Source organism: Homalodisca vitripennis, chromosome 1 (assembly GCF_021130785.1).
Source record: "Homalodisca vitripennis isolate AUS2020 chromosome 1, UT_GWSS_2.1, whole genome shotgun sequence".
Taxonomy (NCBI): Eukaryota; Metazoa; Arthropoda; class Insecta; order Hemiptera; family Cicadellidae; genus Homalodisca; species Homalodisca vitripennis.
In genome coordinates, this window is record NC_060207.1 from 100,957,126 (window position 1) to 100,975,098 (window position 17,973).

At 32.9% G+C, this 17,973-nt stretch overlaps 1 protein-coding gene across 1 annotated transcript in view; it reads right to left on the reverse strand.

The window, feature by feature from the left end:
- Positions 1-7,242: 7,242 nt before the first annotated feature.
- LOC124367753 (serine/threonine-protein kinase Sgk2-like) overlaps positions 7,243-17,973 on the reverse strand; it is a 54,972-nt gene continuing 44,241 nt past the window's right edge. The window contains exon 10 of the mRNA XM_046824843.1: positions 7,243-8,497. Coding sequence (XP_046680799.1) covers positions 8,309-8,497 — 189 coding nt within the window. The 3' untranslated portion in view covers positions 7,243-8,308. The remainder of the gene's footprint in view (positions 8,498-17,973) is intronic.

The window sequence follows — 17,973 nt, forward strand, 5'->3', positions numbered from 1 at the left end:
TGAAGCAGCTGCCAAAGACAACCTTAGTCTATATTGTTATTGTGAACACAGTTTAGAGTTTGGTAACAAAGTATTGGAATGTTGGTGGTATATAGTATTCACAAGATGAATGGCTTTGTTTTGTTGCTTTCGATACTCCAGTGCAAGTACAGATTTACTAAGACACATTTGTGATTATTTATGAATGTTTTGTTTTTGTTACGTTGTGACTAAAAAGATAATTTAACTCAATTCTATGTTTATAGGTAAAAGTTTAACAATGAAAAATCAATTATTTTTTAAAACTAGTTTTTATTTCTATCTGTGAAAAATAAAATTTTTAAATATGACCAACTATATAAAAAACATTATTACAGGCATTTTATTTAAATGAATCGTCTTACAAATTAAAACTAACAAACAACCAAATTATTATGCCCAAACAGTCACTTTTAACTAAACAGTTTGTTTTTAGTAACAGAGTATGTTTAACTTGTAATTTGATGCAATACAAATGTTATGTATACAACAGAACCTTAAAAAGAAAGCATAAATAAGAATTAAAGAATTTATTAATGAGTGATTTCATTAGATGCAGAACTAACAAACATTAAGTTTTGCTTCCCAAATACCCAGACTAACCGTTGAAAGATTGCAGGAATAGAATGGTTACTTTTTTTTACAATGAAATGAAATTTTATTCATCAACAATTTACTTGCAATCATCAATCTTTTTAACTTAATTATATACCCTCTGTTAAGAATATCTATGCCTGTATACCTAAAAAACACAATTTGTTTGTCTATGCCCTTTTCTGATACCTCTTCAATGGTACCTACTTCTCTACTGACAGTCATCAAACAAACAAGTCCAAAATGCATCACCCCAGAATTAAAAAAATGTTAAATAACAAAAATATTCTAAATAACAAATCAGCAAGTTCAAAACTCAATCAATTTTAAAAGTTAAATCCAATTACATCTTGAGTTTGGAGCAGATTATGTATTCACAATGGGGCGATAATTGTGTGTTTTGTCCCACGCAATGGGTAGCTACTGAAGGGTTAAAACATTTTGGACAAAAAATTGTATTTTGCCAGTAATTTCTCCATTTTCTTCAAAGATTTTTTTATGTAATTCTGCAATCTTTTGATTTTTTTGCAATGTATGGAAATCTAATGGTACCTAAATCAGGATGGTCACTCAAAACCTCTTTTCAAATTCCCGGTTGAAAATTCTCGATTCTCTAGACAGCCAAATGAACAACTGTAATACTGTATTTAACCCTTACACCAAGTGCAACGGTGACAGTTCATTGTAACCAGTTGTATTTGCAAGAAATGCGGTGTTCTACCAAATTTCGTCGCTAGTAAAATGCAAGAATTCAGTAACGGTTTATAGCTATCACCATCATTTTAAGCTCCTTAGTTTTTATCTCTGTGTCTTGCGATATGTTGACATAAAATCGTGTATACCTAATAACTTTACTTTCTGTGATGTTTGGAAAATACATGTATCCAATATGGAAAAAACAAAGATAACAAATAAATACCATCACAGCGCTACCGTGGGACAGATTGCAGGTCAGAAGTTTGCGGAGAACGAACTTTCGGTACACGACAATGATTTCACCAATACAGAAGGTCGGTCCATCTTATATTTCATCAAATACTTTCATCTGAACTCTACTTAATCAATTTATCCTTTGGGGGAGGGGAGCAAGCCTAAAAATACCACGCTACTTCTAAGTGTTATTTCTGCAGAAATTCAGGGAAATTAATATATTTAAAATTACATTATAACCTCTACCTTCTCCTTTTAAATAATAGAAATGGTAGATTATAAAATGAGCTTCCAGAATATATTCCATGTACGAAAAAATGTATGGATATATTTACATTTGGAGAGAATCTATTATTGTCCAACACAAAGTACAAAGTAAAGATAAAATAAAAATTAGCGATCGCCTGCTTTCCGCTGAGCAGCTAATGAACTATGAAACAACGTGACAAGACTCCTTGTACACGTTGAACTATTTGGTTTGAACAGTTCGAATTTTCCAACCGACCAACACATGTGCGGGGAAGTTGTTCACGTAAATAGTTGATCGGAGAACTGATGGGATTTTTTGCCGTCGTCCAGCCAATCCCACTCTGATGACGAAAACTGACGTGCGCGATTGATTCGGTCAACTAGCCGTCTGTAGACTGACAAAAACATAAGCTGTGTTTACAATGACAAATAAAGTTGTACAACTACTGTCGCGTAATGTGAAGAAAATAAGCTATTTTACGCATGAGAACTGTAAAATACTTGCTACAGTTGTATCGCTTTTTGCTCAAGAGTCAATATGAAGTCTGTTCACACACGGTTGTGATGAATGGGCAATGTTTATAATTGAAATTTTAATAGCCAACAATGATCTCCAGTTGTTTTTTAGAGCAAATGTTCGACACTGGATGTGGCAGCGCTCGCAAGAGCTCTTGTGCCCATTTAGATGCAACTTTTACATAATACTAAAGACAACACAAAATTTACGCATTTTTTTGCCAGTGTAAAGACAATTCAGTTGAGGTTTGGATGTGTCCATGATATCATAACATAACATCACTTTCTTTGTTTTAACCTGTACAATCTGAAGACCAGTTGGAACCGGAGCGTGTGTGAAGAGCAATCGTTCATAGACCAATCGAGGCCTCGGCCGCGATGAGCGGTGGGTGCTTTAAGCGGCAACTTAAAGTTTAAAGTTTAATGTTTGTGTTTGTGTTGTACATATGGGGAGCACTCAATGCTAACCATGATAGACGTGAGTGGCAGGGCAATACCGCACAATGCCGCTTATCCGCCACCATTTCTAGACAATAAATGTTTCTCCTAACGCTCAGCCCTCAGCTCATTCTGTCATTGCTGTGCAACATGTCGGACGCAAAACGCGCCCTTCTTGGCGTTACTTGTAGTAGCTTACCCACCAATTTCTTCTCCAAAAGGTATCTTATTAGTCCTACAGCGTAAGGTTGGGTAATTTCCAGACAAAACTAATTGTTATCTCAGTAGGGCGATATCACCGATTTGTTTACTCACACTACTATAACTGCTATCAGCTGACAAAATCCTATTAAATATTGGTGATATTCAGCAAAATAAAACGACCCGAATGAAAAACAACAAGCTCCAAATATATGTTCCTCTTTTAGTCTATAAAGTTCTGTTATAGATACTTAGTCAGAATAATTCAAGAATTGCTCACAAGTTAGACCCACATAAACGGGCTATCACTGCATGTTATATGGACGTTAAACCAAATAATGAGGATGTGTCAACACATAACGTCAAACCATGCTAAATGGTTAATAGCCAAAGCACACACAAGGCTCATATGAAAATTATACATTTTAAAAAACTCTCTTTAAAGTCCATTGCCATGAGAAAAATTGATAGTGCATATTTATTTGGAGGGGGACTTCAAACTAAAATCTGCTCCAATGCATTTGTGAAATACTCCAGACTTTTATATTTAACTGAGTTTTCGTATTACATACTTATATTCAATCATATATGTTTAACTTATTTTGATGTTTTTCTCTCAAATAGTATTGCCACTTGTCCACATAATAATTGTTTACAGGTAAGTAAAGTTGACAAATTTAATGCTTGTCAACTTTGTCAAGTCATTATCCATTTTCTTTCAATACTCAGTTCAAACTTCTTCACTAGAAAATCTATTGTAATCCTGAATCTGGAAAATATTTAGTAGGTAATAGTAAAATATTACAGTTTTTGCAAAAATATTTTAAATCAAAGTTTTGATTTTAAAACTACATTTAAATATGTCAGATTAATCAAAATATTTAATAATTTAATTGAATGTAAATTGTAATAAATAATAATGTGTGATGCCGATAACATATTTTTTTATAATTACAAACCCTATATATATATATACGAGGGTCGTCCACAAAGTAACCTCCGTTTTGAAATAAAAAATAAACTAGTTGAGATACAAAAATTGTATTATATAAATGTAAAAACTGCAGCTTTTCTCAACTTTTCTACATATTCAGCATACAAATTCAAGCACTTATCATATCTTTTAACAGTTTTAAAAATTCCGTCTTTAAAGAAATCTGCCGCCTGAGAACGTAGCCAACATGTTACAGCGTTTTGAAGCTCTTCATCACTCGCAAACCTCTGAGATGCAAGCCACCGCTTCATGTACGGGAAAAGATGGAAATCACTAGGAGCCAAATCCGGGCTGTAGGGGGGGGGGGGGGTGGTCAAAAACGTCCCATTTGAACTTTTTCAAAAGTTCTGTAGTTCTTTGAGCTGTATGAGGGCGGGCGTTGTCATGGACAAACACAACACCAGATGTCAGAAGACCACGACGCTTGTTTTGAATCGCTCGTCGTAGCCGTTTTAAGGTTTCACAGTAAGCTGCAGCTGTAATGGTCGTACCACGCTCCATAAATTCAACGAGCAAGATGCCCTTAGCATCCCAAAAAACTGTAGCCATCAATTTTCTCGCTGAAAAAGATTGGCGAGCTTTCTTCGGCTTGCTAGGCGAAGCGGTATGACCCCATTGCATTGACGGACTACACTTTCGCTCATAACGTTTGGGCCACACACCGCACTCAATTCACGATGAATTTCAGCTGCTGTGTAACTTTTCGACCACAGAAATCTTATTACACCACGCACTTCACACGTGGCGGGATTTTCTATCACGGCGCTCATGTTTTTACGTTGTACCAAAAGAACGCGCGATCGCAAGATGCTCTCCCTTGCACAGCTAGAAGCGTACTGAACGGCTGCGCACACCGATGTGAGAATGGCGGCGCTACCCCCACTACTTATCGCGCCAGGCCCAAACGGCGGTTACTTTATGGACGACCCTCGTATATATATATATATATCTTTGAGAATGCTCTGTATAGTTCTTTTAATGTCAACCCATTGTGACAAATCTAGTTTTTACTTTCTATTGAAGTTGGTTAAGAGTTTTGATGTTATTATACTACAACAGGACTTTCCTAATGAAATTTGTTAAAAGGTTATGCAAGTTCTACGTAGAAGTAAGTGCATTTTAAAAATTATTTAGGATTGTTAATTTCAACACTATCATTACTGTACTGATTTACTGACTATCCTTTTTGAATATTTTTAAATTTTGTATAAAATAGCAGTTAATATATTTTAATGTTCATAATAATTTTATAAAACCTACATTGTCAAGAACATTTTTAGTTCTTACAACACAATATAAATATTAAATATAAAAAAATTATTTTACAAGTTTGTTAGATACTTAGTTCTCAAGGCTAATCATAACATACAAAAAAATAGAATTATACTTTTTCCAAAAATATTTAAACACTTTTTTGAAAGTGAAAATCTTTTTTGTGGACAGAGAACCATTTAATACACTTTGTACATAATTAAATGTAAAAAGTTTTATAATTCCTAAGGTTTTAATTTTAAAATGTTATTTGATAGTTTTTTGTCGTTTGTATGTAATAAGAACACTACATTGAAATACACGACTAAACAAGAAGATATATAACACTAAATACTTTAATCTGATTATTACTATTTCACAAAACAAGTGCACAAAGAGCAAATCCCATTATGACAGGATTGTTAACTGACAGATTCAGGGTTATGTCTAATTTAAGATGTAACTATAAAATACTGGATAATTTATATTAGAATGGCCGTTTTATACCTTACACAAAACAAGCATTAAACACCATCAAGTACATAACTTCCATATGCTCTATTCTAACATAGTGGCCAACATCATAAAAGAAATCACAGTAATTTATTATAAAATACTTCTGTCTTTGTTGAACATTCTTATTAGTATAAAATAGACTATAAACAACTCAACTATAAGCTAGAATACAAACAGTGAAGGCAGTCTAACACCTACTTTAAGTTAGGCCTTGATGTAACAACTTGTCAATCAACAATGCATGTAACATCAACTAAACAACTTACACTAGAACACCCCACTGGTCTAGAGAATAAATAACATTGGTTTACAACACACAACGAAAATGTTCCAAAATTACAATTATGGGTGGGGTTCATAAAAAATTACGCTTATACTGATAGTGAACAAAAGTTTTATACATTTATCTTTATAACACTTTTAAAGGCATTTTCACTGATGTACAAAATATGTATTTTTAGATAATAATTTTGTTTATAGTTAAAATTTCTTCTGTTAATTACTTACCAAAGTGGAATAAGAACTAAAAAACAATAACTGTAGTTTTTTATTTTCTAACAGTGTAAATATTAAGAACAAATATTTCAGAAAGTAAGTTAAGAATAATTATATTAACCCTTCCTACGCGGATAACGCCTATAGACGCGGAACTACCGATGCTTTAAACGCGGATAACGTCTACAAACGCAAAAGCTTTACTTTTGAAATGGCGAAGAATTAGTTGTTAAAACTTCCGTAAGAGAGCAGGTCGACGTTCCTTTCGACTGTTGGGACTAGATAAAACGCTTTGTCACCATTGGTGGACGTTGTAACGATATCTACTCGGGTTGAAAGCAATCGCCGCCATTTTTTGTATGGCCTGTGACGCGGCATACGCCCACAGACGCGTTCGTTTCACTCAGCTGTTTAACTACGCGTGTGTTGGTCGTATGTTGGTTATATTGTTAAACAAAGTGTTTTGAATCAGTCAGTTGTTATTCTAATAGTGTTTTAGTTTGTTTTTACTAACATTTAGTATTATTTTTTGTTATAATAGCTAATCCAGATGATCCAAATGATTACTACGAACAACGTAGTTTGAGCGCATTTTTTTATATTTTGTGTAATATTTTTTATTCAATTATTTGTTTTGTATTTTATACCAGTTTCACCATACAAGTCCACTTTATTTACTCTAAATAAGTAAGGTTTATAAGTACAATATTTGTTTCATTTCCCTTGTAGGCTATCGTATAAATAAGTTTGTGTTGAATTTCATATTATTACATTTCAAAATATTATACTGAAATTACTTATTTTTATGTACTAATTATACAGAAACTTCAGTTACAATTTACTCATTATAAATAACCTGTATAAATGTAATGTAATCTGTCAAATAGTGTTCATATGTACATTATCCTGCAATGCAGTTTATTCTAAAATTTCAAAAGTTTTCGTGTGTATAAGATTCTTAAAAATGTGTAATATTACATGTTTATTATTTTTTTTATAAAGGTAATACCAAGGAATATGAAACAAAAATTAGCATTGGGAAATTTTAAAAAATATATTTTTTTATGTCTTAGCGTTTGACAGTAATTTAAATTAGCGCTTTAAGGGTTAAAACACAATTATCTCCATCAATATAAATTTAATTGATGCCTCACATATTTTGGTTGACTTAAATATAGTTTTATATTATTAATATTAAACACAGAATGGTAAAATAAAGATTAGTAATAACTTTAATTATCATTAAGATTAATTTTTTTATTTCTTAACTAATCAACAATTTGTGGTTCTAGTTTAATTCAACAGAAGCATTTACTGAAAGCGGCAGAAAATACCTTTAAAAACTAAATCTGAACTATTTTAAAAGTATGGAAGAATTGAATACAATACTTTCTCTCAAAATGTATAACAATTAACAATGTCTGACCAGCAATACAAACATTCAGAGAACTCATCTTCCCAACAAAACTAACAGCTGATTGGAGATACCTAATTTTCCTACAAGAGGGGAGATGAATATATAATACTGATAAAATATTGAATATATAACATACTTTTTACACATTATGATGTTCTACTACTCTATTGTATTGCCTACAGGATATTGTATCGGGTGGACGGGTATGACTAAACTTGCTAAAATTAAATTGTATTCAATAAAATTTGTAAGCAAAATAGATCTCATCGGTTTCTATTTCATAAAATCTCTTCCAACCAACTTTTTTAAAATGAATGCTTGTATAAAATTCATAGGGCCATTTTTGAAAAATCTTTCAAGCAAATGAGTAAAATGTTATGGTAATAGAGATATTTTTTACAATCTTCATAAGAAGCATTAATTTATTAGAGCACCAATGTTTTCTGAACTCAAAAGTATATTTACAATGGTGGGGCACTTTTACAAAATACATCAACGAATCTATTATAGGTGAGAACAACTTAATTAACTTTAAAAAATGACTGGCTTACAAAACACGAAATGTGAGTCAGTCAACACAAATAGCCAAATAAAAGTGGCAACCTCAAAACTATAAAGTACAACTGAGATTCTATCACGAGAAACATGGTAACTGCTATCAAATTACAGTAAGGTTGGAGTGTACGTCATCATAATTCAGCCTTGCGGTCCGCACAGTAGTCAATGGGCGCTGCATATGAGTATGAGAAGCCGACAAAGTGTTCATCTGCATCACGCACGCTTGCAGTCAACGTACTGCTTGTCTGTGACAGCCCGATGGAACCCAATGACTCTCGTATGAAGGCAGGATCGATATGCTGCATGTCCAACTCTCCCTTCTGTAAAATAAAAATAATAATTAATTATTTGTCCTTTTATAGCATATCAGATGTTGATTTCAAAGACAAATGTTTTCTTTAGGGCAAAATGTTCACCAGAATGAGGATACTAAGAGAAAAATCCATAAATAAAAAATAATAAGTACATCTACACTCTTTAGACTCCAGATCTAAAAATATTTAAGAAACCTCAGCCACTTTTGTTACTTTTTCTATAACTTTTGTAAAATAACAGCTCTCTAATTACTGTGATAAAAAACATAATAACTGTAGCTTTTCCTCTCTAAAAATTTATTTGTTTCACAAGTCACATTGTTAGTTCACATAAAAAAATCACAAACCTAAAAAATACCAAAAATGCCAATTTCAACCACCCGGATTATATAAATCTTAATTGTGATCAATAAGTTTGGTTAAAATTATTGTCACTCCTTAATAAACTATCAAGAGAGTAGTGATCAGCATATTCATTTACAAGGGGTGTTTTAGTAAGTATTTTTTTGATATATACAAAATAGTAAACTTTTTGTAACAATTTTATTTATATATGAAAGTCCACAATTTCATCTACTTTTATAAGATTCCAACAATAAATAATGTATTTATAACATCGAAAAACTACCTAATTTATACCACTGTCACGAATTTGCCTCCTGATTTAACACCGACTGCAACACAATTGTTTGACTGCTATTGCTTGCATCACTGTGCTGACCTTCAAGATGTACTTCAATTGAAAAATACCCACATGGTAGTCACTGAGTGCTATATAGAGGATTATATTATTGTTCCCAGCCAAATTTTATGATGTGATCTTAAGGTCATTTTGTTACACATTATATTATAGGTAGCATAAAAATAGTAATATTTTTAGCAGTTATTTGGATCATTTCTTAATTTGTGTCAATTGCTTTGCTCTCAAACAAACTCAATACACCCACATGAGGTTCAAACATGTGACATATAACACATGTAGCCTAACTATCCCAACACGTACATCATTTTATAGTGACTTGGTGTATAGAATTGTATTCTTTAAATACTGATATGATATCCAATACAATGAACAAAAATGTGAATGTAGCATCTGGCAAAATATGTCAAGACAGATATGTAAAAGTAAATGTTGCATGAAACTTCTTTTTTGTTTGATTGTCTGATGTCTACCTGTCCGCAGGATATATCAAGAATAAAATTAATTATAGGTTTTAAATTTTGCATGGAACCTCAGCAAAGCCTGTTACGACATGTGGTGTGGCGTATTTCTACCTTGTTTACTCTAAAAAAAGTATTTCTATTACGCTGATTATTTAATTCTTATATAACTATAAAAAAGGTTGACGTTAAATAAATTAAATATTTTTTATAGTTTTGTATTTTTATTTACTACAAGAAATTACACTTAAAGAAAGATATTTGATGTACAATTTTGTATTTCAAATTGAAATAATAATACAAAACAAAAATGTCTTCTTCTTTGTAACAATACCAAATTTTCTTTTATTGTTTGCTAAGTAAAACCATTATCTAGATCAAAACTTGTAAACAGTTTTTTGTATCAATATGAAATTTTTAAAAAATTCATTTTTATCCCCGTTTTCATAATTCCTCATTGTTTATCTAATTCTTTCCTCCATGTGAGGCTGTTCACACACATTGAGAGCCATGGGTATGAAGTAGTCAATACACTAAGCTGGAGGATGGGTGTACAGCCTAGGTTGCTAGTATTACTAGGAGGAGGAAAGAAATCCATGATGGTGGTTCTTGCTATTTTAGAAAACTGTCAGACTTAGAATTTTCGTATTTTACAATTTCTTATCATCACAGTTTATTTTTTTCATTTAAAAATACCATACAGTATTTTTAAAGTTAACTGGTTTTACTTATTTATTTCTTGTATACGTGAAATAGAACAACAATGATGATATATCAAGGTTATAACATAAGTTGAGTTTCATCTTTGTATCTAAAAATATGAGTTACAATTTGTGTTGTGAGTTTATGTGTAAAAATCCAGGTGGTTTAGAAAAGAACCCATGAGCACAGTGAATGGAAAAGTACAGTCTTACATAAGATTGCTAAACTATATAATTTATTCAGTAAATCTAAAATTACTTATTCAATACAGTCCCAGTAAAGAGATCATTGCATGTAAAAGTGGCAAAAAGCAAAGTAGTGGCAGCTGAGCCTACTGACGACATTAACTCGATACAGGCCCTGCATTTGGGCCTAATGATTAATGAGGTATATCATAGATTTCATCAAACTTTCCTAGTATTTTAATGGAACAGGAGGGCTAGAGTTCCTTATCAACTAGCTTTAATGCTGATGTAAAGTTAACAGAACCAAACCATTTTATGTTCCTTATTTGTGGAAGACGTGTGAACATATGTAGTATATACAGGGTGTTCTGAAAAAAGGTGCCCATAAGTCAGGGCGTGATTCCTCACATCAAAATAAGAAAAAAAGGTCTAATTAACATAGGTCCGAAAATGCTTAGTTACCAAGTTATACAGGGTGAAAGATTTCGTCTGAATTTCAGTTCCCCTGCTGCAACGAAGCCCTACGGGTATTTGTTGGCTGTTAATTAAGATGTACAATTTAGCGTACTTTATGTAAAATGAACTGAAAAATTGAATAAAACCGTTTCCAGACCTGTAGCTACAGTAATTTTTAAGATATGTGACGAAATACGCGAAACTTGGTCCCGAAAAACAAGTTACATTTAGGTTTGAAGCAGATTTACTATGTTAAATGTACAATAAACACAAAATATTTTTTCACGGTACTTGTAGAAAATTTAATTTCGAAGAGAAAGATGTAAAATAAGTCTATAATAGACAAACGCAAACTTTAAAAAATAATCCTTAATTACATACAAAACGCATGAAAAATAGACAAAATCTGTTAAGCTCTCTACAAATGTAATATTGAAATTAAAACAGCTGTTTTATTAAAATATTTGATTTGAGAAACAAAATAATTTCTATTTAAAACATATGTTTTAACAATGTAACATTGTTTATAATAATTTAAATAAACATTACAAGCAGCTATTTTTCCATTGCTCATTAAGTGCGTGTGTTGATCTGTACTTTAATACAAGTTAGTGCGAGTGCCGTTGAAGTTAATTTTTGATAGCTAATAATATCTTATTCATCATGGCAGGTAATATGAATATTATGTACACTAATGGTGATATGGCAGACATGCATTTAATGTACGGTCTTGCACATTGCAACAGTCGTCAGGCTAGACGACTCTATCAGGAACATTTTCCTCATAGACAGTTACCGACTCATAAAATGTTTTCTTCCATTCATAGAAGGCTAAGCGAGACGGGAACCTTTAAATCTGGAAAAGTTGGTAGATCAGGACGGCCACGTACAACGTGTACAGCTGAATTGGAGGAGGGCGTGTTGGACGAAATAGAGAATCATCCTGGAAGAAGTACTAGAGAACTAGCCTTGGATTTCAGTGTTAGTAATTCAATTGTCTGGAAGATTTTACACGAGCAGCAGTTGCATTCTTATCACTATCAAAGGGTCCAGGCTCTTTTGCCTCGAGATTACTTTCCTCGTGTTCAGCTATGCCAATGGCTTATCCAAAGGTGCAGAAATCAACATTTTTTAAATTACATTATCTTTACTGATGAAGCAAAATTTTCAAGAATGGCTATTCTTAACACCCACAATACTCACATGTGGGCAATTGAAAATCCACGTGCTATTTCAGAGAACCGTCACCAATATCAGTTTTCTATAAACGTATGGGCTGCTATTCTGGGTGATAAAATTTTTATTAGTTTTTTACCTGATACGCTCAATGGTGAAAATTATTTACATTTCTTGACGACTAATCTGAATGAGTTACTCGAAGATGTGCCACTATACACACGCAACAACATGTGGTTCATGAAGGATGGAGCTCCAGCTCATTACACATTACAAGTAAGAGAATTTTTAAATGAAGCATATCCAAACAGGTGGATTGGTCGAGGAGCCCCAGTAGCATGGCCTGCAAGGTCACCTGACCTCAATCCTCTAGACTTTTTCTTATGGGGACATTTAAAGACGCTTGTCTACGACTCGCCTGTGGATACCATAGAAGAGTTGCGAATAAGGATTGTTAACGGGATTCAAAGGATACGTGAGACACCTGGGATCTTCGAAAGAGTTCGGCAGTCTATGAGAAGACGGCTGGATGCTTGTATTTTGAATGAGGGGAAACATTTTGAACATCTACTGTTACGTGGTTAGTTTTTTAGGACAAGTGTAACTTTTTTGTTGAATGATAATTCAGATAACTTTTTTATGTATGATTGTTAAAAATATTTACTTGATAAAAAATAATAGTAACTCATTAATTTGTTTTAATAAAACAGCTGTTTTAATTTCAATATTACATTTGTAGAGAGCTTAACAGATTTTGTCTATTTTTCATGCGTTTTGTATGTAATTAAGGATTATTTTTTAAAGTTTGCGTTTGTCTATTATAGACTTATTTTACATCTTTCTCTTCGAAATTAAATTTTCTACAAGTACCGTGAAAAAATATTTTGTGTTTATTGTACATTTAACATAGTAAATCTGCTTCAAACCTAAATGTAACTTGTTTTTCGGGACCAAGTTTCGCGTATTTCGTCACATATCTTAAAAATTACTGTAGCTACAGGTCTGGAAACGGTTTTATTCAATTTTTCAGTTCATTTTACATAAAGTACGCTAAATTGTACATCTTAATTAACAGCCAACAAATACCCGTAGGGCTTCGTTGCAGCAGGGGAACTGAAATTCAGACGAAATCTTTCACCCTGTATAACTTGGTAACTAAGCATTTTCGGACCTATGTTAATTAGACCTTTTTTTCTTATTTTGATGTGAGGAATCACGCCCTGACTTATGGGCACCTTTTTTCAGAACACCTGTATATACTACATATGTTCACACGTCTTCCACAAATAAGGAACATAAAATGGTTTGGTTCTGTTAACTTTACATCAGCATTAAAGCTAGTTGATAAGGAACTCTAGCCCTCCTGTTCCATTAAAATACTAGGAAAGTTTGATGAAATCTATGATATACCTCATTAATCATTAGGCCCAAATGCAGGGCCTGTATCGAGTTAATGTCGTCAGTAGGCTCAGCTGCCACTACTTTGCTTTTTGCCACTTTTACATGCAATGATCTCTTTACTGGGACTGTATTGAATAAGTAATTTTAGATTTACTGAATAAATTATATAGTTTAGCAATCTTATGTAAGACTGTACTTTTCCATTCACTGTGCTCATGGGTTCTTTTCTAAACCACCTGGATTTTTACACATAAACTCACAACACAAATTGTAACTCATATTTTTAGATACAAAGATGAAACTCAATTTATGTTATAACCTTGATATATCATCATTGTTGTTCTATTTGAAATGAAATGAAATGAAATGAAATGAAATGAAATGAAATGAAATGAAATGAAAAATGACTTTATTGAATACAACGTAAAACATATTCAATTGGCGAGGTTAGGACTATTAAGTCCTCTCTTACACCTAACCATAAATTAATAAACTCTACTATTACTGTAAAATAAGAGCCACAATACAGTTTACATTACTATTTTACAATCGAAAATTATAATATCTATTTATATAAGGTAATAAAATGAAACAAAGGTTTTCTATGAAACTAAAAATAAATACATAGAATAAAACTTACAAGGAATTTAACAGACATTCATCCATCACCATTCATACAAAGCCATCGTCCCATACCCTATGCCACGATATCGTCAACCCGAAGAGGCCCAAAACAGATGGTCCCTAAGCACCCCCCGAAACCGTTCCCGACTACGAATACCTCTAATATGATCCGGGAGATTATTCCAAAGTCGACAAGCAGAGACTGTGAATGATTTACTGTAAATAGAGGATCTATGAACAGGAATAGATAACAGAGAGGCTCCACGTCGAGTATTCCAATTGCTTGTTTCAGAAATGAAAGAAAAGCGTTCAGACAGATAGGAAGGGGAATGATCGTTATACAAAATAGAATGTAACATGCTGAGAATGTGGAACTGACGGAGTAGATTCAACTTTAACAGATGTAACTGATTGATGAAGGGTGTTATATGGTCATATCGTCTGAGGTTGAAGATAAAGCGAACACAATAATTTTGAGCACGTTGTAATCTGTCCGAAAGCTCAACCGTCATGTCATTTATAACTTCGCTACAGTAATTGAAATGGCAGAAAATCAGGGTCTTCACTAGCATTACTTTCAAATTCAAAGGTAAATAAATAGCAAATTGCTTAAGACTATGAATACCAGCAAACACCCTGCCACAAGTCTCAGTAACATTATTGGCCCAACTAAGAGTTTTTGTAATAGTCAGTCCAAGATTTTTGACCTTGTCACTGTATGAAAGAGGATGACCGTTCAAAATGAGTGTAGGAGTGTTGTTCAAGTCGATACCGCTCAGAAGTCTGGAAGTTCCAATAAGAATAGTTTGAGTCTTGCTTTCGTTAAGTTTCAGTCCGTGTTTGAAGGCCCACGTTGCAATAGCGTCAATGTCAGTGTTCATGTCAGCAACAATGTTTAGATAGTTCGAAATGGAAAAGTGGTTGTAAATTTGTAAATCGTCGGCATACAGGTGAAAAAAATGAGTGTTTGATCATAGCAGTCAAATCGTCGATGTAAATTGAAAAAAGAAGAGGGCCAAGGACAGAGCCCTGTGGCACCCCTCGATTCACAGGTTTCCAGTAGGAGTCTTTGTCGTTAGACCTAACACACTGCTGACGATCCGACAGATACGACCCAAACCACTCCACACAGCCATCAGAGAATCCGATTTTAGACAATTTCAAAAGAAGCAATGGGTGGTAAACGCAGTCAAAAGCCTTAGAAAAATCAAAAAGCGTTAAAATAGTAACAAGCCTTTTGTCCATTGCCGAACGTATATCTTCAGTGATTTTTAAAAGAGCACTCGTTGTACTGTGATTAGTACGAAATCCTGATTGAAAGTTGGACAAAAGTTTATTGGATTCGAGAAAGAAACATACTTGTTGATGCACCACTCTCTCAAGGCATTTAGATAAAGCTGATAGAATGCTAATAGGTCTGATACGTCTAATGATAGAATGCTAATACGTCTATTTCACGTATACAAGAAATAAATAAGTAAAACCAGTTAACTTTAAAAATACTGTATGGTATTTTTAAATGAAAAAAATAAACTGTGATGATAAGAAATTGTAAAATACGAAAATTCTAAGTCTGACAGTTTTCTAAAATAGCAAGAACCACCATCATGGATTTCTTTCCTCCTCCTAGTAATACTAGCAACCTAGGCTGTACACCCATCCTCCAGCTTAGTGTATTGACTACTTCATACCCATGGCTCTCAATGTGTGTGAACAGCCTCACATGGAGGAAAGAATTAGATAAACAATGAGGAATTATGAAAGCGGGGATAAAAATGAATTTTTTTAAAATTTCATATTGATACAAAAAACTGTTTACAAGTTTTACAACTGTTTACAACTGTTTATAATTAAAAACTAAAATAGTAACTTCTCCAAATCAATTAGATAGTATTCTGATAAAAGGAATATTTGAATAAATTTTACTTTAAAAATAATTGTCTATGAGAGAATGTTAAAAGAAATTATACGAGGCGTATTCAGAAAGTAAGTACCGTCTTGAAAAAGAACTAGTAAAACAATGTTTTAAGTAAAACTTATTTTTACATGAAAGACCATACTCTCAATGTTCATACATGTGTCGCAGCTGGCGACCCCCTTTTCAATTCCTTCTGCATAGAAACTTCCCACCAGTTACAATAACCACTAAATCACAAGCATTTTTTAACTCATTGTCGGATGTGTTTGCTGCCAAGCTTGCACTTCATGTGCAGGAACAAGTAGTAGTCAGACGGTGACAAATCCGGGTTGTACACCGGGTGATAGAAATGTTCCCAACGAGTCGCTTGGTTTTGTGATCATGAGTGAGCATTTTTGGAACCCATCGGGAACACATTGGACTTGTGATAACTTAGGCGGTCTGTAACAATCTCGTACAATATAGTTTGTGAAATTTGCGGAACTTCATTTGAAAACATCGTCATTATGAACCATCTGTCTTTACGGATTTTGTTATCATTTTTCCTAATCAGATTATCGTTGACAACAGAAAGACAACCATTCCGAGCATTATCGTAAACATTTTCTCAACCTTCATTGAACATTCTAATGCACTTTCTTAACACTCCATCACTCATCATATCTTCACTGTAAATTACTTTAATTTGACAATACATTTCAGCCGGTTTCACATTCTTTGTGTTAAAAAATCGATTTATGGAATGAATTTTATAGTAGGTGGGATTAGTAATTGTCCTAAACATTATAAATGTTCATATCAAAGCAGAAAACACAATGTAGAGCAACCAAATGGTGTTAATTGGGAGCCAGTGAACAAGGAAGACTTAAATGCAGCGCTGCGATGGCAATACAATGAAATGGTATTTACTTCTTTGTTTGAAGTTTGTTTATGATGATGGATGGACTGTGAAGGAAACAGGATTTTCCGGACATTTGCCATCATACAATCAGTGATACAATACAATCAGTAACACTACGTTTCGAGATCTGCAATCTGATCTCTTCTTGAGGTAAATTACTAACTCCTCAACATTCCAAAATCCCCCATATGTATAATTTCTCTGTCCTATAATCGGTTCTAGTGATTCACCTTGCAGTGAATTATCAAAAGTCCTTTTGGATATTTTAAAGCCATTGGTAGGAAAAAGTGGCTCTTTGATAAAATATTCTAAGAATTTTTTAGAGAAGTCAAAATCCTTCAAATTGACTGAACCTGATAAATAGAACATTAATTGGTTCCACCAACCAGGTTTCAGAAACTCATGTCATAAGACATAAGACATAAGATATTTATTGCCGTTGATCATATATACAATGAAATAGGCATTGTCAATACACTTTTTAGTATAAAACATACTAATATAAAAACAAACTATCATTGAAAACCACAAAACAGATTTAAGAGACTCAAAAACATTTACCTTACAGTTGTAAAATAAATATATAGTTTAAAATTAAAACCCAATGATTTAAAACTGAATATTGACATCCATATTTAAAAACTCGTCAATTGAATAAAATGGATTATCTAAAAGCCACAAATAAAATTTTCTTTTTAAATTACTTATGGGAGTAACATGAGCCATTTCTGGAAGCTTGTTAAAAAATCTCACACAATTTACCATATGGGATGTTCCAAATTTGGCCAGTAGATGTTGAGGAATGTCAAGCTTATTTTTATTTCTGGTGTTGTGTATATGAAATTGATTTCTAATGAAAAAGTTTCTGAGGTTAGCTTTAGTGTATAATATAATATGGTAAATGTAGAGATTAATAATGGTAGGTATTTGTAATTGTATAAATAGGCATTTGCAATGA